The sequence below is a fragment of the Pygocentrus nattereri genome, chromosome 5 (genome assembly GCF_015220715.1).
Source record: "Pygocentrus nattereri isolate fPygNat1 chromosome 5, fPygNat1.pri, whole genome shotgun sequence".
NCBI lineage: Eukaryota > Metazoa > Chordata > Actinopteri > Characiformes > Serrasalmidae > Pygocentrus > Pygocentrus nattereri.
In genome coordinates this window covers 8773416-8795549 of record NC_051215.1, presented here as the reverse complement: position 1 = coordinate 8795549, position 22134 = coordinate 8773416, and the positions used below count along the sequence as shown (strand labels likewise).

At 38.6% G+C, this 22134-nt stretch overlaps 1 protein-coding gene across 2 annotated transcripts; it reads right to left on the bottom strand.

The window, feature by feature from the left end:
• Positions 1-570: 570 nt before the first annotated feature.
• Positions 571-19668, bottom strand: zfyve21 (zinc finger, FYVE domain containing 21). Of its 2 annotated transcripts, XM_017695435.2 has the most exons (8): positions 19484-19668; positions 17783-17833; positions 14095-14263; positions 11504-11579; positions 11334-11425; positions 7864-7917; positions 5277-5407; positions 571-2952 (listed from the first exon to the last, which is right to left on the bottom strand). In XM_017695435.2, the coding sequence occupies exons 1-8, from the start codon at positions 19607-19609 to the stop codon at positions 2917-2919; spliced, it is 735 nt and encodes a 244-aa protein (XP_017550924.1). In that variant the 5' UTR covers positions 19610-19668; the 3' UTR covers positions 571-2916. The 2 variants fall into 2 exon arrangements, with proteins under 2 accessions (XP_017550924.1, XP_017550925.1); XM_017695436.2 differs by lacking the exon at positions 7864-7917 and having other exon boundaries at positions 19484-19667.
• Positions 19669-22134: the final 2466 nt, after the last annotated feature.

Genomic DNA, 22134 nt, shown 5'->3' with positions numbered 1-22134 from the left:
AAAGGTATTACAGCTCCACGTAGCAGATCAGACTCGTTCATTGTTTTCTGAGACTTTCTAGTTTTACACAAAAGGCTTTTCATTTGACATTTTCTAAGTGTGATTCATTTTATGTATTTAGCTTTGTCTATTTTGTTTTCTCAGCTTCTTGACAGCTACACATCCTTTCAGACCCATTACGCGGAGTTGTCTTCTCTCAGTGGAAGGATGGACAGAAACTCCTATGTAAGTGGATTATCTATTGTCTCAGAAATATGCTGTGAAAAAAAAGAAAAGCATCCATAACAGGCGTCCTGACTGTGAACTCTTGACTCGCACTGTTCTGATAATAAATAATAATTACATGAACTTCTTCAGTGTGTCGTTTCACTGATTACAGATGTGTTTTTGGAAACAGTTAAACAATGAAAACAAGCTTCTCTTTCGTCAAACATAACATACAAGGAGGGGACAGTGACGGATCATCACACTTTTATTAGAATTTAAAGCACTGAGTGTTGGTCTGTTGCTTGAAACCTGAGAACGTTAAGAAAAAGTAAAAAATAATATAATAAAAATTCAAGACAGATATACAGGGTACAAAGAACTGATTTAATCAGCTTTAGAAGATACTGTCAAAAAAAATAACATGCACGTACATACATGTGTAAACAGGTACAAAAATTGCTGGAGGACAGTTTTTCTCAGGGAAGAAAACGGAATTGACTCAGAGTTTCCTCTGAAATACTGACCGTGGACTCACAAGGAAGCCTTGTGTGGAAATTTCACAATGCAGCACGAGCAACTGTCAGAACACTACTCTATAACGATAAGGCCTGGCCAGCTAAAACGTCCACAAACTTTAGCCCACTGAACCAAAATCATGTTTTCAGAATGTGTTTAGAAAGTTACTTGCTTAACTTTGGTGGGGGGGGGGGGGGGGGGGTTTGCTCCCAAGTCCAGCACTCTGTGCAACAGAAACTGCAGAATAAGAGAACAAAGATCTATTATAACTAATATACACCACCGTTCAAAAGTTTGGAATCATCTGTCATATTTACTATTTATTTTAAATACCACAACACAGAACTTTTTGGACAAAGAGTATGTGTGCCTGCACTCAATAACCATACTCTGATCAAGAAAACTGATAAAGAGGCTGGATTTTAGCTCAGCAATCAGATTCCTCAGATTTCTCTTACTCTGATTTCTTCCAGATTTCTCAGCCGTGCATGTGTGAAAACTGAGTGCAAATCTAGATCTTCATCTTCTAGATGTTTGTTTATATGTTGAGGTAAAGTGGCGCAATTTTGTTTTTTGTTTCGAAAGCTGCAGCCCAAAGATTGAGTTTACGTCACGTCTTCGTCTGTGAGTTTGTTGTCTGTTTGCAAAGCAGAAATCAGATTACTGTCTGACTCGCGTAGACCTGGAGTTTCCTCATTATCTGATTACTCAAGTGCATATAAACGTGTTGATCCCATTACTGACAAAATCTGATTTCTGAAATTATTGGATCATTAAGAATTTTGTGAATTTGAAGTTATTCAATCATAAATAATTTGCCCTGAGGTTTGATCTCCACTTCTGAAATATGAATGAATTTCAACTTTATCACAACTTCCTCAATGCTTTCACAATCATTTTAGAATAATCTCTCCTCATCCCGGTCACTTCTAACATTTCTGCACGTTCATTTTCTGCTTCTTAGTGTCTCAATAAATATAAGAAAGCTGAGAAACTGCAGACGACTAACATAGTACTATGATATCATACATGTGCAAAGAAATTATCGGAAAACATTGATTCCAAACTTCTGAAATGTATATATTACAAGTAGAGATGACACTGATCTGATATCAGGTATTGGTATTATGCTGACGTCAGCAGAAAATCTGGATCAGCCACCAGAGGGAAGAAAGAATAAATGTGTTTCAATCCTGTAACAAATATCAGCTGAAACACTTCACTGGGTGATAAAGGGCATAGTGGCCAGGCTAAAGCAATGTTTATAACTTCAGCATTACTGGGCAGGGCAAAACTTCTGTAGGCTAAAAGGATGATAAGTAAATTTATTCATTTTTGTGACATCACAGAAATGAGAAATTCAAAACAGGCTGTTTAACAGCTTGGTTTCCATGTATGGACTGGTGAATGAACTTTAGCAATGTTTATGCATTATATCAAACTCTGTTATTTTAGAAAAGTGAGGAAGCTATGTTTTTGCGTGACACGGGCCCTTTAAGTGAATAGCCTACTTTTAAGTGAAGTGCTTCATTTAAAAATAGCTCATTTTAAAGCTTACGATAGGTATCAGGTATCGGTCAAAGGAAAAGTGGTAATGTGCCATCTCTAACTGAACTTCAGTGTTGCATAATGGAGAAAAGAGAAATGGATACTTGGTTGAGTCAGTCACAGCACAACTGCAGCTCAATTAAAAAGAGGATTCTTTTCACTTATGCAACTGATCTGACATTCACATTAACTGCTTATTGTAGTGTAAGGGGCAAAAAAATGTACAAAGAGTTACAAAACTTTTGTGAATATATCGGCAGTAAAAAGTAGATACACAGCATTTATGTGTTAAAATAGGAATATCTGACAGGTTTTTTTTTGGTTGTTTTTTTTTTGTTTTAGAAAAGAAATTCACTTTGCCAGAATACACTTGATCATATTAACTGCAGAATATGTGCATGTATATATATTGCACTAGGATCAGTGATTAACTTGGTCCTCCCTTTTGGAGAGATGGACAGGTTATGCGACCAATCCAGTCCATCTAAACAGGGAGCAGAAAGCAGAGAATTCCAATAGAAAGCATGTAGGCAGCTCAGAATACATGTGAGACTTTAACATAAAATGCACACGTAGGTTTGCGTGCTGTCTTCTATCTGTTCACTCTCACTCTCTCTTTTGCACTGGGCCTTCATCTCAGTTATTTTACTGGTCCCTTGACTCGTACAGCAACTTGGCAGCCTGTGGATGAAGCAAAATCAGAGAATTAAAAAAAAATGAGAATAATTACAATCATTCAGTCATTAAAATAAGCATAAAGTACACACTGCATCACACACTGCATGTAATGCAAAAAAACTAAAACTATAACAATTATTTAAAAGTAACCATCATGTAGCAAATAACATCACATATAACAACAACAACAACAACAACAACAACAAAATAATAAAAAACATTTGTGTGGATGTATGTACCAGTTACATATTCATTTGACATAATCATTTCATTCTCTCTGGCATGCAGTCTCAACTAGCTAGTAGCGAATGAAAAGGCAAAGACAGAGATTTATAACAAACATTTGGAGACATATTTATAAGAACTGCTGGTTTCCTGCTACGTAAAATCTGCAATGAGAGACTGTCAAACAATAAAAGTTGCGAAGATGAAGTCCCTTCTCTTTCGAATTCTCCCATTCAACCTTAAATGGTGACGCATTTAAATTCGGTGTCTCAGTTAGAATTTAAGGTGCAATGAGAAAATTCAAACAAGAAGCAACTTCAGCCTCATAAAACAGTCAAACGTTGAGAGACATTTTACAAGAAAGGAATATTTTTCTGGCTGAGATGGGAGGAAGGCACCTACAAAGCTTAAAGCAGAACAAAGTAAGTCTGCGTTTTTGTTTATACACTGCTCAAAAAAAATAAAGGGAACACTTAAACAACACAATATCAATGCGAGCTGTGGCAAGAAGGTTTGCTGTGTCTGTCAGCGTAGTGTCCAGAGGCTGGAGGCGCTACCAGGAGACAGGCCAGTACAGCAGGACCGCTACCTCCGCCTTTGTGCAAGGAGGAACAGGAGGAGCACTGCCAGAGCTCTGCAAAATGACCTCCAGCAGGCCACAAATGTGCATGTGTCTGCACAAACAGTTAGAAATCGACTCCATGAGGATGGTATGAGGGCCGGACGTCCACAGATGGGGGCTGTGCTCACAGCCCAACACCGTGCAGGATGCTCAGGATTTGCCAGAGAACACCAGGATTGGCAAATTCGCCACTGGCGCCCTGTGCTCTTCACAGGTGAAAGCAGGTTCACACTGAGCACATGTGACAGACGTGACAGAGTCTGGAGACGCTGTGGAGAGCGATCTGCTGCCTGCAACATCCTTCAGCATGACCGGTTTGGCAGTGGGTCAGTAATGGTGTGGGGTGGCATTTCTTTGGAGGGCCGCACAGCCCTCCATGTGCTCGCCAGAGGTAGCCTGACTGCCATTAGGTACCAAGATGAGATCCTCAGACCCCTTGTGAGACCATATGCTGGTGCGGTTGGCCCTGGGTTCCTCCTAATGCTAGACCTCATGTGGCTGGAGTGTGTCAGCAGTTCCTGCAAGATGAAGGCATTGAAGCTATGGACTGGCCCGCCCGTTCCCCAGACCTGAATCCGATTGAGCACATCTGGGACATCATGTCTTGCTCCATCCACCAACGCCATGTTGCACCACAGGATGCTTTAGTCCAGGTCTGGGAGGAGATCCCTCAGGAGACCATCCCCCACCTCATCAGGAGCATGCCCAGGCGTTGTGTGGAGGTCATACAGGCACGTGGAGGCCACACACACAATAGTGAGCCTCATTTTGACTTGTTTTAAGGACATCACATCAAAGTTGGATCAGCCTGTACTGTGTTTTTCCACTTTAATTTTGTGTGTGACTCCAAATCCAGGCCTCCATTGGTTAATAAATTTGATTTCCATTGATGATTTTTGTGTGATTTTGTTGTCAGCACATTCAACTTTGTACAGAACAAAGTATTCAATGAGAATATTTCATTATTCAGATCTTGGATGTGTTATTTGAGTGTTCCCTTTATTTTTTTTGAGCAGTATATTTTTAGCCTATACTAGGACTTTAGCACATACTGTGTTTTTGTTATGTTTTGTTATCTGTGTGCATCACAGACTGTCCGGGCGCTGCACTTTCAAGATTCAAGAATTTTATTGTCATATGCACAGCAGAACAGGCAGTTACACTGTACAAAATTCTTACTTCGCTGTTCCTCCATTTACCAAATATAATCTTAAGAGAATAAAAAAAGAAAATATAAGAATAACTTCCAGATTTCGTCTTTTGTGTTCCATCAATATAATGTTAAAAATTAAAATTCTGAAAATCGATTTTTGACATTTGTGAATCGATTCAGAATCGTCCACATCTGCATCGCAATGCATCTAAGAATCGAGTTTTCCTCCCAGCAGTATTATGATTCCAATTTAGATCGACAGTTTCTTACATCTGCCTGTGTGAGTTCATTTGTCACAGAGTAGGTGGCACAGCATGAGGGGTGTACCTTGTGCATGGCTGCTAGCCAGGCCGAGGCGATCCTTTTGTCATCGGCGGCCTCCATGCGAAGCTGCTGGGCGTCCTGAGAGCCGGGGGGCTTGTACTGCAGCAGCATGCCAGTGGCACGAGACAGACCACCTGTGCGAAGAGATCAAATGTCAGATGTGAGCGCTTCACCCAAAAGCTACCACAGACTGAAGCAGGAGAATGTTTAAGATGAATAATGGAAAATGCCTACCTAGCTGGAATGAAATGGAGAAATATTACAGCAAAATGAAACATCAGCAGTAGGTGGTAAAAGCATACACTACTGCATTATTAATAAGAGGACATCAAAACTGTTACCGCTCACAATGCAACACATGATGATGATGCAGTCATTTACAGATAGGTTGACCACATCAGAATCCAGTGGACTGCTCCAATGAGCCAAGCATTGGGCGTGCCAGGTTATGATGTTGCCAACACAGCAGGGGTAAGACATGAGGTTTTTCTTAAAGGAATAATCCATAGTCTCTCAACCTAATTGCTATCTGCCATATCTATATCAGGCTGATATTAGTTCTGTAACAAACAGCATATATATTGCTATATAATATAGTAATATTAATACTCATAAATCCATGAAGTGCTTTAATGTTGTTAATACTGAGAAACAGGTACAGTCATGAAATCATGAAGATCTGCTAATTGTATGTCATTACATACAAATATTAAACCCACCAACGTTGTAATTTGCTTTATCAGCAACATTTTTTGTCCAAATAGCAACTAACAATGTTAATTTACACATATCCCTATGGGAATTCGGAGTGATGTTGGCGCCAAGCTAGCAGTGATGCAGTATCATGTGTGATTCGAAGCATCTTTTTGACAAAATTATGAAACCAGCCTGGTAACCTATTAGTTTCCTGCTGACCTCTTCTAATGAGGGCAGAATATAGTTCAGTTACAGAGAATATGCAATGAAATGATTATTTATTGTTATTTATTTGCGTTTACTTTTATAGACAAGGATTTCAGCAATAATAGTTTTTTTCATGCTGTGAAAAAGTACCAGAGGAGTATTTTAGGTGGGTTTTTTATTTAAGGTGGCACTTTTCAAATCAATACTTCACCTAATAGACAGTCATTACATAGGTGAAATTTGATACTGTAGTTGTGTTCTTTTAGAAACAGCAAATGTTTTAATCTTAACAGGTTTTTAGCTAGGTTTTTTTTTTTTTAAATATCAGATCAGTGTCTGTACCAGCTGATTCCCACGGTTTCAATATCAGTAACAGCTCTGTGATTTTAGCGCTCATTCAAATATAGCTTTTTTTTAGGCTAGGTTTCATTGATGGCTCTTATGATAAAAGCTATTTCCAGCTTCTGCCATGGCACAAATTCGTTTAACACCAAAGTGATGCCAGTAATTTCAGTAACATTAGCACTGGAGAAGGCCTCCAACAGACCAGACTGGACAGAGCTCAGCAACTGGAAAGCTCCAGTACCCCTCAAAACAAGATGTACCAGTAGTATGAGAGTGAAAGACTGGGGAAGTTTATTTTGTCCATCTATATGGCTGTAAGAAAATGCACTTTTGCTTTTTAAAGTGATAAAAATCTTTAATTTAGAGAAAAATAGGACAAATGCAATTAATCACTATGAAAATGTGATTACATTTTTCAACTCCTTAAGACCGCCGGTGGTTCCAAAACGCACTTAGTCACATTCTTCATAACTTTCATATTTTATAAGCTACATTCTAACGGTGGGTATCATATGAGACTGTAACTGTCTTCTTTCCAGTCAAACAGATGGTGATGTAATTTTAAACTCTTATAATAGAAGAAGCTGAACTCAGTTTTTTTCTACTGAAAGTCGACCCATTTTTTCACAAATCTGGGCTATAAACTATAAACAGATGGCGTCACTTCAGTGATAAACTCTAAAAATGATTTTTATAAAATAATACAAAGAGCATCTAGGATTTTTGGCTTTCAGCAGTAAATTATAAGGATATAGCAATATATGTGATCATAAAACTTTTTTTTTTTTTTTTAAGTTGAGGGGAACTTTTACAAAAAAATAAATACAATAAAAATTCACATTTATTTCATGCAGTTACTGAATTATTTGCCTTATGACTTGGTCATGTAAATTCAGATGGACAAACCAAAATATACCATGGAAAATACTAATCATAATTAATTTTCTTAATCATTTGTTTCGAGATTATGATTTTCTGTTCTTTTTCTATACATACATACAGGGAAATTATTCATGATGAACACCAACATGCTACAGATCTGGCAGATAGAGATTACATTGGAAAAATCTGTATTCCTTTAACATGCAAATCATGCTGATAGATGTACAGACCAATAAACAAGAAAGGAGCAATTTACAAAGCACAGATGCACAGCTTTTAATATGGTTGCCTTTGTTTTGCCAAACCAGGAATGGCAGAGTTTATCACCAACAAACTATACTCTAAATAGATCAGCTATATTTACAAAAAAAAAAGATTGGGGAAGGAGGCAAACACATTTAAAAGCAACCGTAAAGAGGGCTTTGGGGAGAAAAAGACACAAAGAGAGAGATATGCTGACCTTCAGATATATAATCACTGTCCAGCAGAGTGGTGTAAGTATGAATATCTTTCTCTGGGCCCAGAAAGCACAGAAATCAAGCAGGCCAGAGAAAACAAAAATCAAATTAATAAAAAGAAGCGTAAGAAGCATTAATATAAAACACAACCTAAAGAGGCATTACACCACACGCCGTTTCTTTCTGCAAAGAAAAGCAGTGGTCACTGCAAACTGCAAGCATAGAATACCAAATTAGTAACATGTTACAAGCTAAATCAAGCAATTAGGTCATCCAACATTAAATTACAGAGGAAAGAATTTTCTATAAGCTGATGTAACTGAATCTCAACTGAGTCGAACATTGTTCTGTGCCAGTGTTGACGTAAGCTTGTGGGCAGTTCATGGCTGAAGGGTACATGCACAGTAAGGCAAAACAGTCCTTAAAGAGAGCTTTCTACCCTCAGTTTACATTGTTTTACATCGACATTACTTATGTACCATGTAGTAGGTTCACTGGTGTTTTCAGATAGTAAATGTAATGGCTGTAAATTTAAATTTGCATTTGTTGCAACCCCCTGGTTCCCATCATCACCAGTGTAAAGAAATCTGAGTCAGTAAGTTTCTCTACAATAAACCTTTTCACATCAAACCACCCTGAATGACTTAATTCTCGCCCACTGGATTACAAAGAAATGTTTCAAAATCAGTGGAATTCCTCTTTAAGAGGTAAACAAAGGGCAAGTTTTCCAGTAAAACATACTAAAAATCAAGCCGAATCTGTACCGTCATGCTGACTCATCCCATTCCTTTTCAAACGGAGAGGAAACTGCATTCTGCAGATCAATAACAACCACAGGAAGTCACAGCAGTCCAGGATCGATCAGCAGGGGAAGCCAAGGAGCTTTTAGAGTCTATAACTCTAGGTTTTTCGCCAAAGACTGTTACTGTTTCTTTGGGCCAATACACAGCCCAGTTTCTTTCTACTAAAAATGAAGTCCTATTGGCAGGACATGAGGTCTACATGGATTGTTGACCGACTTTGAAATCTGTGAAGACGATTGTAAGAATGGAAATTTGGTTTAATAGTTAAGTGTATGATGTGTTGTCTTGCTGAAATGTAGCTGCCCATGCGTAACAAAAACATTCCAATAAACATATTTCACTAATGAAAAGCCCCCATTTACATGATGTAGTCCAGGTGTCAGTCAGGGATCACTCTAATTCAAACACTATACACACTTTAATTCCACCTCAGATAAAAAGCTTCAGGTTCAGCTCAGATTTTCATGCAACACTAAAGCACGTTTTGCTGATTTCCTAAGTGAAAGCAAGTTACCTATTCTATCTAAATACGTTAAGTATAATCATTATGCTTTATAAATGCATTAACAAGCATGTTGCTTGTCCTGCAAAATTCTGAAAAATGTTTCTTTCAAGATTTCTTGGTGGCTTTACGTGTTCAGGACCAAATAAAAGAACCGTACTGGAGCAACAACCAAATTAACAGACAAAGAAGATGCTCATGCATGAAAACACGATGCCTAATATTCTTAGATTTTTAATATATCACATTATAAACACAAGTGGGTTTAGCAGTTTATCCTCCTATAAAATAAAATATATTGCAATTCCTGATTCAAACCACATGAGGGCGCCTACCAACTAACACTCATCTAACAACCTGATACGCTTTTAACTCGAGGAGGGAAAAAGGGCTGGTTGCCTTTAACCAGTTATGAGGATGCGACAATAAACTTGCCTCAATAAAAGTGCAATCAGATCAAAAATGTTTTTACTATAACACAGCATACATCAGACACGGCACAGTCCCTTTGGGTGTATTTAAAAAGGTAGAGAGTGCTGCTAATGGGGATATTAACACTCATAATAAAGGTGCACACAGGGACACGAGTGTTCTAAGTTGACATGTTAAGCGATATATACGTGACATGATAGGTGACGTCATGCAACGTTATTATTTTTGAAATTTTGTTTGATAATTTACATCAAACAGAGCGGTGAAAGACGACAATATACCCACATAATAGACAGATTAAACGCACGCCCGGATTTCTCTGCTCTCATCTTCTGGAATGAGTTGAGTAACATCCAATCAAATTGCTGATGTGAGGCACGGTAACCTATTTTGTCATGCCCACAGTAATACACTTGAACACAATAGATGGGGGGAAAAGAAAAAAAAAAAGAATGAGAAATGTGGAACATCATTGCAGCTTTTCATGGTTTAAAAAAAAAAAACAACATTAAGACTCTTTTATGGCTTTCCATAAAGAGTCTAATATTTCCATGGGACATTTTCACCTGCGTGTTTTAGTGACACGCCCCCAAAGCAGTCCACAGTGGGTGACGGAAGCGATTTGGCTCACGGTAATGAAAAACCGTGAAGGTAAAAAGTGCAGGGCTACACGAGGTTTAATATATTTAAGCAGCAGAACATGAGAGGGAGTGTGTTATTCACGATAACACACAACCTTGAGCGTTCTATTGCTTTTACACAACAGTTAAATAAACAAACAAACAAACAAACAAATAAATAAATAGGCCCGTGAACGCGGCTTTTAATATGTTTTAATGTTCCGCCAAATTGTAGTTCCTTAACAAGCAGCTTGTTACTACGTCAGAGTAACGGACTCCGCTCACTCGCTGTACAGTCTGCTGTAAGCCTCACCTTTTGAAGTACTGACTGAGCCATAAAACTGCCACAATATCAAGCTTAGCTCCATGTTGGAATTTTTTGCGAGATCAACATTAATGTTCTGATCCAGCCAGTCTGTAAAGCATTTTACAGCCCAATTTGTTTGGCGAATAGGATTGGGTTCATTTCTGGCTGATTCCAGGTTGTTTAGCTGCTCTTCTGTCACAGCTGCCGACTGTAAAGCTGCTCAGCAGTGACAGTTTGGGAATTTAGTGTCGTCTCATCTTCAGTGTCTGACCAAATCGGTTGTCGGTCAAATGTGATCTTAAAAGTATCCATTTTCTGTTTGTGGCAAAGTAAGAAGTAAAAACGTTCAAATGGCTTGAGCGTCTCTGACAGCAGTCAAAGTCATTGCTTAGCAACGGCATCTCAGCAGATATAGTGCTTGTGAAAATAGTGATATGGCGAAATAACAGCACAGTTAGCGTGCTTCTGAACCAATTCGTTTGCTTGACTGGAAATCACTGTTGTATAAATAGGAATAAAGCATAAAAATATAAACTCCACTCTAAAACAAGCAGATATAGTCTTTACTACATAGCAGCTGCAGATACACAATCCTGAAATCAGCATCCCTATTTCTCATGTCCCCGTGTGCACAATAATGCACAAGTTCAAAATAATGTACAAAAAGTAAACATCTGTGGCACTTTTTTGGGTTTAAAAGCCTCCAATTATAACATGGCTATGGACAAACACCAGCACCCACAGACCAGTCTTTGTAAACGGACCATATAAAGAGGTTGTTAATATTAACAAATTAACAGGGCCTTACCTCCCGGTGTCGATCCCTCTGTCAGCACTTGCATAGAGGAGATTCTTGACAGCTCCACCTCAAAATGGCTCTCTCCATCCAGGAACAGATATCTGAGGGAAGGGCAGAGAGTCTGTTTAAAATGTCCGTGTTTAGGCCTCTGTGTATGTGTGCACATGTGCGCAGGATACCTGTGGTTGTTTGACAAACGGCATGCCATCGTCTCCGATTTCTCCGAGGAGCCTACTGTCACCAGGAACGTGCCACCTACGACAGCAGACGCACAATGTTCCATCAAAAGAAGGAATTGCAGGTATAAAGTTATTCATATAGAAGTTTAACAGCCCGTTATTAAACCCCAAACATAAAAAGAAAAGCGAAAGTACAGTCATATCTAGGGATGCACAGATACTGGCATTGGGCCGATTCCATGCTCATTTACTCATACTCATAAAAATTCACTTATACCACAATTCCGATACTGTGTGATTGTTTATGCTGCTGCGCAAATGAACAAACAACTAAAGCTGACAGTGAAGGAGAATCTGCTCACACAGAGAAGTGTTACTGACACCGTGACACAAAACCACCAGTCGCTTTAAGCATTCCACTTTGGTATATTCCCACCTGGAACGTACTGCACGATTTTAGCCTGTTTTAAAACACACACCGCCTCCAATACGGATGGAGACACGGAAGTCAACAAACAGGGCGGAATAAGTCAACATTTCCTACCAAAGTCTGTACATGCCTACTTTACTTTGTTTGACTGAGTAAAGTTGCGAGGGATAAATGTTGATTTTTTAAGCTTTTTTTTTTTTTTTTTTGCAAAATAGACTGTAGAGAACCTGTATTGTCCTACTGTGCACATTAGCCAACTCTGCCACGTTAGTTATCTTGGATCAGCTACGCGATCCACGGTAACTACTGTAGCAGAGCTAGCTAATGCACTTTAAAATCAGTTAATTTGCTGTGGTATCAGACTCGGTATCAGTGAGTACTAAAAAACATAGTCATAATCGATCTGAAAAAATAGTATAGATGCATTCCTAGTTATATCCTACATGTTTTTTGTGCGTTTTATTTTTTTCCTACCAAAGACTGTTGAAGATGTTTGTATGGGTTTGTGTATTAAAAATTTGTACACCGTCTTTTTCCTAGTTTTAAGACATCATCTGAACGCCACATGAAACACTCCTTACAGCATCAATGTTCAGTAAGTTAAATAGGCAATGCACTGATTTTGACATCACAAAAACAACAAATTCAAAACAGACACAATGTTAACAACAAACTTTCAAATAATTTAATTCTGCACTGAGAGGGATGGATATTGTTCATTTATATCAAATCTGGACACTGCTACAGAACTTAGTTCAGTATTAAATCAGAACTAACATTAAAGCACTGACATACACCACAGACTGCCTAGTGGCTCTTAGGTTAATGGATTACTCATTACACTGTGTGTGTGTGTGTGTGTGTGTGTGTGTGTGTGTGTGTGTGTGTGTTCCATGGTTAAAGAGCACAAACACACACACATACAAACCCAATGACTCTGCAAACAGAGTACAGCCAAGAAAAAAAAACAACACCTCAAACAGGAACAGCACTGATACTAACATACTTTTTATTTAGGGTATCCACATGTTCAGGCAAATTCAATTGAATCAGTTGCAATGCAATGTAAGACCATTACGCAACACAATGCAATTGGCTCAACAAAGATGGACTCTTGGAAAATATTTTGCATTGGCAGTTAAACAGACATTCTAAATTAGTAGGAGACAGTTAAATGGTTAAAAAATTAATGGAGTAGCTCCTTATGATAAACAAGCGTATACACACTAACAGCGTTTCATATTTAAGACCTCCAGGAGGAAAAAATCCAACAATTTGTTTTCAAAATGTTTGAATAATTTTCTCATTGAGATAGAAAGAAGAGTGAAATTGAAATGGTTAATGGTTAATTGTACTACACGTTCAGATTTCTTTACAGTGGTGGTGCTAGAAATCAGGGGTCACAATGTCTATAATGCACATATATCCATTTTCTTAACTATTCAAAACAACTTGTGAACATACAAAGTGTTTTCTGAATTCTTATATGTAAATGGAAATAATGGTAAAACAGGTGGTAAATCTGAAAGAAAAAAAAATTCTGAGAATAAAATAAAAAAGTAGATTTTAGGCCAAAACTTTCAAAAATATTGTAAATCAATGTTTCAGGCATTAGAGAACTTATTCATTACTACTTTGTGTAATGACTTTCAGTAAGGGAGCTTTTAGAGACATTAAACACTTCAGACATCTGGTTCCTATCATCACCACTATGAACAATTCTGACTCTCGAATGGGAAACTGTGAATGACTGTTTACAGCTTAAAGATTTAATTGTGGAATTCACCTTTAAGATTTTACATTCATTCAGTTAAATTTAAGACATGTAAAGAATCGTAGACACCTTGTTACTACAAAAATGTTATAATTAATAATTAAAATAAAATACCTCAATGGCTTTCAAAAATTACCAAACACAAATGTGTACTGTGCCTGTGTGGTTCTTTTGCATGCTCTGCAGAGGGTGTAGTATGAGGCTGTGTCATAAACCACTGTCACATTAGACAGTAATCATACATATTTATTATAAACTGAACGGTATGAATACAATTTGGTTTTACACTAGGACATATCACTAAAACAGGAAATTATTTTAACCTTGTGTGCATTTTATATGGCAACTCTGGTGTCCTGGCCTGTGTGTTCGCTTTGTCAGACTCACCGGCAGTGAGCACTTTGAGCTGCTTATCATAGAACTCGACCTCCTTCTGAGAGATGAGGCTGCATTCCCCGCATTGCCTCACTGGGTCCACGAAACACATCCTCGGCAAGGCCACCTTCTTACTGCAACATTTATCACAGAAACACCGGCCACAGCGCCGACAGTGATGCTGAAAAATACACACACAGGATAAACACAGAGTTTAAAGTGCACTCACATAAATAAATATGACAATAAGGCACCAATGCATATATTAGAAGATAGTCTGAAGACATTTTGAAGACACTGTCACAAAACAAGTGTACCATGATGTTTCAGAATGGATGAAACGCACAATCAAAAGTGAAGTGCCACATTTAAAAGGGTTTTAAAAACTATGAGAATACTTTTACAATATTTTTATATAAAAAAATTAAGAAAAAAAACAGAAATTATAAAAACTAATAGCAAAATGGGTTGACATTCAATCAGCTCCTTGTTAGTGAAATGTATGCAACTATAAACTGAATGTTACTGCACAATCAGTTAGTGCACTTGAACTGTGTTTGAATGGTGGTGCTGCTCCTTGACCAAAATATTTTTGCACAACTCAGCAGTATATCCAGACAACTCAGCGGTCACTCAGCAGTATATCCAGACAACTCAGCGGTCACTCAGCAGTATATCCAGACAACTCAGCGGTCACTCAGCAGTATATCCAGACAACTCAGCGGTCACTCAGCAGTATATCCAGACAACTCCGCGGTAACTCAGCGGTATATACAGAAAACTCAGGGATATATCCAGACAACTCAGCGGTAACTCAGCAGTATATCCAGAAAACTCAATGATATACCCAGACAACTCAGCGATAACTCAGAGGTATATCCAGAAAACTCAATGATATACCCAGACAACTCAGCGATAACTCAGAGGTATATCCCGAAAACTCAATGATATACCCAGACAACTCAGCGATAACTCAGAGGTATATCCCGAAAACTCAATGATATACCCAGACAACTCAGCGATAACTCAGAGGTATATCCCGAAAACTCAATGATATACCCAGACAACTCAGCGATAACTCAGAGGTATATCCAGAAAACTCAATGATATACCCAGACAACTCAGCGATAACTCAGAGGTATATCCAGAAAACTCAGTGATATATCCAGACAATTCAGCGATAACTCAGTCGTACATCCAGACAACTCAGTGATAACTCTGCAACATATCCAGACAACTCGGCGACATATCCAGACAACTGGGCGGCATATCCAGACAACTCGGCGGTAACGCAGCGGTATATCCAGACAACTCAGCGGTAACTCAGCAGTATATCCAGAAAACTCAATGATATACCCAGACAACTCAGCGATAACTCAGAGGTATATCCAGAAAACTCAATGATATACCCAGACAACTCAGCGATAACTCAGAGGTATATCCAGAAAACTCAATGATATACCCAGACAACTCAGCGATAACTCAGAGGTATATCCAGAAAACTCAATGATATACCCAGACAACTCAGCGATAACTCAGAGGTATATCCAGAAAACTCAATGATATACCCAGACAACTCAGCGATAACTCAGAGGTATATCCAGAAAACTCAGTGATATACCCAGACAACTCAGCGATAACTCAGAGGTATATCCAGAAAACTCAGTGATATATCCAGACAATTCAGCGATAACTCAGTCGTACATCCAGACAACTCAGTGATAACTCTGCAACATATCCAGACAACTCGGCGACATATCCAGACAACTCGGCGGCATATCCAGACAACTCGGCGGTACCGCAGCGGTATATCCAGACAACTCAGCGGTACCGCAGCGGTATATCCAGACAACTCGGCGGTAACGCAGCGGTATATCCAGACAACTCGGCGGTAACGCAGCGGTATATCCAGACAACTCAGCGGTAACGCAGCAGTATATCCAGACAACGCAGCGGTATATCCAGACAACTCAGCGATAACGCAGCGGTATATCCGGACAACTCAGCGATAACGCAGCGGTATATCCGGACAACTCGGCGATAACGCAGCGGTATATCCAGACAACTCAGCGGTAACGCAGCAGTATATCCAGACAACGCAGCGGTATATCCAGACAACTCAGCGATAACGCAGCGGTATATCCGGACAACTCAGCGATAACGCAGCGGTATATCCGGACAACTCAGCGATAACGCAGCGGTACATCCAGACAACTCAGTGATAACGCAGCGGTACATCCAGACAACTCAGTGATATATCCAGACAACTCAGCGATAATGCAGCAGTATATCCAGACAACTCAGTAATATATCCAGACAACTCAGCGATAACGCAGCGGTATATCCAGACCACTCAGTGATAACTAAACGGTATATCCAGTTGTCACTTACTTTTGAACATTTTATAAATGTTTTTGTATACACAGATATGTAGATGAACATTTTTTAATTATTCAAAATATTTTGGAATTTTGAATTAGCCCACTATGCCCATACCAATCCATCTCTATGTCCTACCAATCCATGTCTATGTCGATCTCTTAATTAAGCAACAAAACATGAGTGAGTGTGTTAGCGTGAAATAACACCACGCAATAACACACGATCTCGAGTATTCTATTGCTTTTATACAACAGTTAAATAAATAAAGTAAGAAAATAATAAATGTAGCTGTGAACATGGCGGTTTAATATGTTTTAATGATCGTGGTTCCTTCGGCAAAATTATAGTTCCTTAAGAAAAGGCTTGTTGCTACGTCAGAGTAACAAGCTCCGCTCAATCTCTGCACTGCCGGCAGTTAGTTCTCCAGCTCCTCACACAAAATTACGAAACTGTCATCACCACTGAGCAGCTTTTTGTTTTTTATTGTGTCAGTTTTATGGCTCAGTCTGATTTGGTCAGACTCTGAAGATCAGACTACATGTCTGGCGTATAGTATTGGGTTCATTTCTGGCTGATTCCAGGTTGTTTAGCTGGTCTTCTGTCACAGCTGCCGACTGTAAAGCTGCACAGTGGTGATGACAGTTTGGGAATTTAGTGTAGTCTCATCTTCAGAGTCTGACCAAATCGCTTGTTGGTCCAATGTGATCAATTTTCAATTTTCTGTTTGTGCACAAAGTTTGTTACTTAGAAATGCCATCTTAGTTGAGTGATACAGCATTTGTGAAAAACCCATGATGTTATGGGCGAACACCTCTCAACCAATCAGCTTGCGTGGGTGGAACTAACTGTTGTATAAATGGCATTAAAGTTGCATAAAGTGTCACTGAGCAGTGTGTGTAGTAACTTGTGGCTCTTTATATTTGCTCGATATTAGTTTATTTTTGTGATCCATGCATTAAAGAGCTCTAGAAGTGCTGTTGATACCCATGATGTACTTAGAAATACATACTGTCTCATAACTTAACACAATACCCACAACATACCTTCGTATTTCCCTCTCCTACATATGAACTTGGGTATCTGTATGCATGTGAACATGTGAAGTTGTAAAATCAGCACAACCTTTTTTTAGCACACATGCACACAACACCACAAAAAGGAAGTAGTGGAAAGCAGCAAATGGAATAAAGATGAATTGTGCAAAAGCAAGACTGTAAAAACATGACAGGAAGAAGAGATTTCAAAAAACACCAAGTCACTCAACATAAAGAAGAAGTAGACCCCCAATCGGTCATGGCACTTGATGGACCTCACTTACTTTTCTGGTGATGAAGTCAAACTTTGTGTCACACTGCATACATCTGGGACACTGAAACAAGAGGGGAGATGCATTCTGTCAGTAATCACTCGAGCTCAGAGAGAGCATTCTAGTGCCTCACTTCGCTAACACATCCGCTTTAACCGCATTTTAACCATGTTAACCTTTTATGAGGTTTGAGTGGATGTTTAGGTTGTTAGATCAGGGGGAAAAAACAAAACAAAACAATAAAATGTGCTTATGCAGCCTCCAGGAACGAGACTGAGAAACACACAGCTAGACAATAAAACCTTCCTCCAGGCTGACACAGCGAAACAACAAGGTCATTATAGTCATGACTCTTCAAAACAGCTAACTATAATAAACCAGTCAGGAAGTACTTACACATGTCTGTATAAGCTTTGTGGTTAATGGTGACAAAAAAGTCAAATTAACATGTACAAAAGTTGAGACCACAGCCAAGTGACAGGGGCTTCACTATAGGGACATTATCATAAAGTTTAGTGAAGTACAAACATTTATTCTGTAAAACTAAACGCTCACTTTTGACAGTTAAAGCATTAAGTATGCTATTTCATAACAGTAGTAACAATACATACATTAGATAGGCATATCTATCAAAGATAAATGACTTTGATTTTGACTTTAGAACTGAATGAGGCTTTTGCGAGTATGATATGTAGCCAGACAATAATAAGGCTATAAGACCTGACCAGATTGACAAAAAACAGACTTATTTAATAAAAACATATAAGTAAATAGTAATTAGTACTGAATGCATGTCATCAGATCAACAAATACTGATGCATTCCATTAGGGGTGATCAATATGACAATATTTTATTACTGTCATGAGGTCACAACATGCATTTTCATTTCAAAGTGAGCATAATTAGACCTGTTTAATTGGATTCAGTGCAGTACAGTGTGTCCTAGTGTTTTTACATGTAGTAATACAGGTTCTATTGTGTTTCAACCTACTAAATTAAAACTAAATATCGCGAAGCACATTGTGTATCGTGAATATGTCATAAAGTACCACGATACAATATTTTTGCCATATCGTCCACCAAAATCAAGACGTTTAAAATTTAAGGTCCTCAGCCTGTTATTCACCATTACTTTAACGCGTGCTCACCATACAATTAACTGGCACTACTTGCTTTTCATCTTTGACCGAATTATTTGAAAAATGTGAATAGTGTTATTCTGATATCGAACTGACTCTTCACAGCTACAGTTGACAGAGGCGGATTAGACTAGTTTACCCAGCCACTCGAGCCTGCAATATTAATACGAAGCTGAAGCTTCTTCTTCGAATTTCTCCGTTCCACCTTAAATGGAGCAGCAGTTACATTAAGTGGTGCAGTTGTTACATTAACTGCTGCACCATTTAAGGTGGAGCGGGAAAATTCGAACAAGAAGCCAACTTCAGCCTCGTCATATTTGTTAAAAACGTATCTGTGAAAGTCACATTAAACGTGCAGATATTTGCACAAAACGCATACTAGCTACTTATTTTGATGACGATATAGTAATTTAGCAGTCTGTGGTTCTGCTCGAGTTCTGTAGTGAGGCTGGGACTGACTGACTGGCTGGCTAAGCTAGCTTAGCTAAACACCAACGCCCAAGAAGCAGCATCTGCAGCCCGGAGTTGGAGCGCAGCGCTGCGGCTCCAGCGCGCTTCATCCGCCGCCGCTACCTCTTTATCCGGAACCCACTGAGGCTCGTCTAGCGAAAAAGGGCTGTTGAACGCTCCGTTCTCCGGTACCATGCGGAGTCCGCTCGGGCTTCGGACCAGCTTCTTGCCATCAGGCACCGCTGACATTTTCCCATCAAACTATCTGTCTGTCTATCGCCGTGGAGTGTTTTGTGTTTTTATTTTTTCCTCATACTGAAGCCACTCTTCAGGTTAAAAGTCCCACTTGCCAAACAGAGCGACGCTGTATATAAAGGCGATTTAGAGCTCAGACCAAATAAAATAAAACACAAATCGTATAAATCCATAAATAGCATAAATAATCACACTATATAATTTGCATAATATGTAGCATACATATGCTATGTAATATACACATGCTATAAAATCATTTTAATAATATCGTGGAATGAGCTGCATTCACACAAAATAAAAGAAGTGCTTCGAGGGGAAAAAATGCAGTTATTTAATGAGGTCTTTGTAAATCACTCCTGAATTGAAGTGGATGAAGTAGGTGTGAACTGACTGCATTAACAGCATTATGGACGCATTTAAAGGCTGCTGTTACACCTGCATGTCGCGACATACTCGCACACTGCATGACTTTTTTCACATCCAGCTGATCCAGCTTTATGTACTTAAATATTTATTTATTTAAATATTTATTTGATTTATGTTATTGAAATATCCAGCTGATTTTTTTTTTATTTAACGACAGCTTTGCTAATTAAAGGGGAATTCCGAAATATCAAAATGAATCCATAATTCACTTGTTGAGATGAAATGTATTATTGCAAAGAAACCTACTGACGATTTCTTCACAATATTAATAATAGTGGCAATGGAAACCATGTGTACAGCTGAAATTTAGCCATTTTATTTACTATGCCAAATGACCAGTGAACCTGCATGACTGATATGACTGATGTTAGTTTTTGACATGATTTATAAATGCCGGTTATCTTTTACATTGTGTGTAAATTTTTGAAAAATATGAGCTCATTTTGAATTTGATGGCAGCAGCATGCTCCATCACCTCTTCTTTTAACAGTACTCTGTAAGCATTTGGGAACTGAGGAGACACTGCTGTAGTTCTGAAAGTGAAATGTTTCCTCATTCTTATGTGATGTAGGATTTCAGCTGCTCAGCAGTTCAAGGTCTCATTTGTCGTATTTTTCATTTCATAAAGCACCAAATATTATCAGTGGGTGACAGGTCTGGACTGCTGGCCAGCGAAGCACCTGGACTTTTTAATATGGAGCAATGCTGACAAACTGTGTTCACAGATGGTGTTTTTCAGAAGTGTCCCTGAGCCCATGTAGCGATTTCCACTAAAGAATCCTATCTCTATCTATATATTAATCATGGATAAAAACAATGCACTTACTCATACATACTCATTTTTCTCTATCCTTACTCCTGCTTTTTTCATATTTTTTGGTTTGTTTTATGTAAATCTGTATTTTTTTGTTTGTTTTGTTATGTTTTACTTTTGGTATGTATACTTGCTTTTGTATGTATCTGTTTTTATGTGCCGTGGACCTATTTTTATTGGGGCCTTTCGGCCAGGTCATGTTTGTAAATGAGAACTGATTCTCAAACATTTTACCTGGTAAAATAAAAGGTATTTAAAAAAAATAAAAATCTGTTTTTAAACACAGTGCCACCCAAAGACCACGGCTATTATATATGGGTTTATATAGGGTTTAAATGATTTGTATGTCATTGCATTTTGTTTTATTTACATTTTGCACAGTGCCCCAACTTTTTTAGAAATGAGGTTGTATATATGTACAAATCACAAAGATTAAACAGTAAATTGGTTAAAAAAAAAAAAAACACACTATCTCAGACATCAGGCAAAGGAATCGCCATATGCCACATCATACGAGTCACTGGTACTTTTCTGAGTGTTAAAATACAACCCCAATTCCAATGAAGTTGGGACGTTGTGTAAAACATAAATAAAAACAGAATACAATGATTTGCAAATCCTTCTCAACCTATATGTTGCATATGTTGCTCCAAAACCTGTATGTACCTTTCAATATTAATGGTGCCTTCACAGATGTGCAAGTTACCCATGCCATGGGCACTATCACACCCCCAGACCATCAGAGATGCTGGCTTTTGAACTTTGCGCTGATAACAATCCGGACAGTCCTTTTCCTCTTTGGCCCGGAGGACACGACATCTATGATTTCCAAAAACAATTTGAAATGTGGACTCGTCAGACCACAGGACACTTTTCCACTTTGCATCAGTCCATCTCAGATGAGCTCGGGCCCAGGGAAGCCGGCGGCGTTTCTGGGTGTTGTTGATATGTGGCTTTCGCTTTGCATGGCAGAGTTTTAACTTGCACTTGTAGATGGAGCGACGAACTGTGTTCACTGACAGTGGTTTTCTGAAGTGTTCCTGAGCCCATGTGGGAATATCCATTACAGAATGATGTCGGTTTTTAATGCAGGGCCGTCTGAGGGATCGAAGGTCACGGGCATTCAATGTTGGTTTTCTTCCTTGCTGCTTACTTGCAGAGATTTTTCCAGATTCTCTGAATATTTTGATGATATTATGGACTGTAGGTGATGAAATCCCTAAATTCCTTGCAATTGCATGTTGAGAAACGTTGTTCTTAAACTGTTGGACTATTTGCT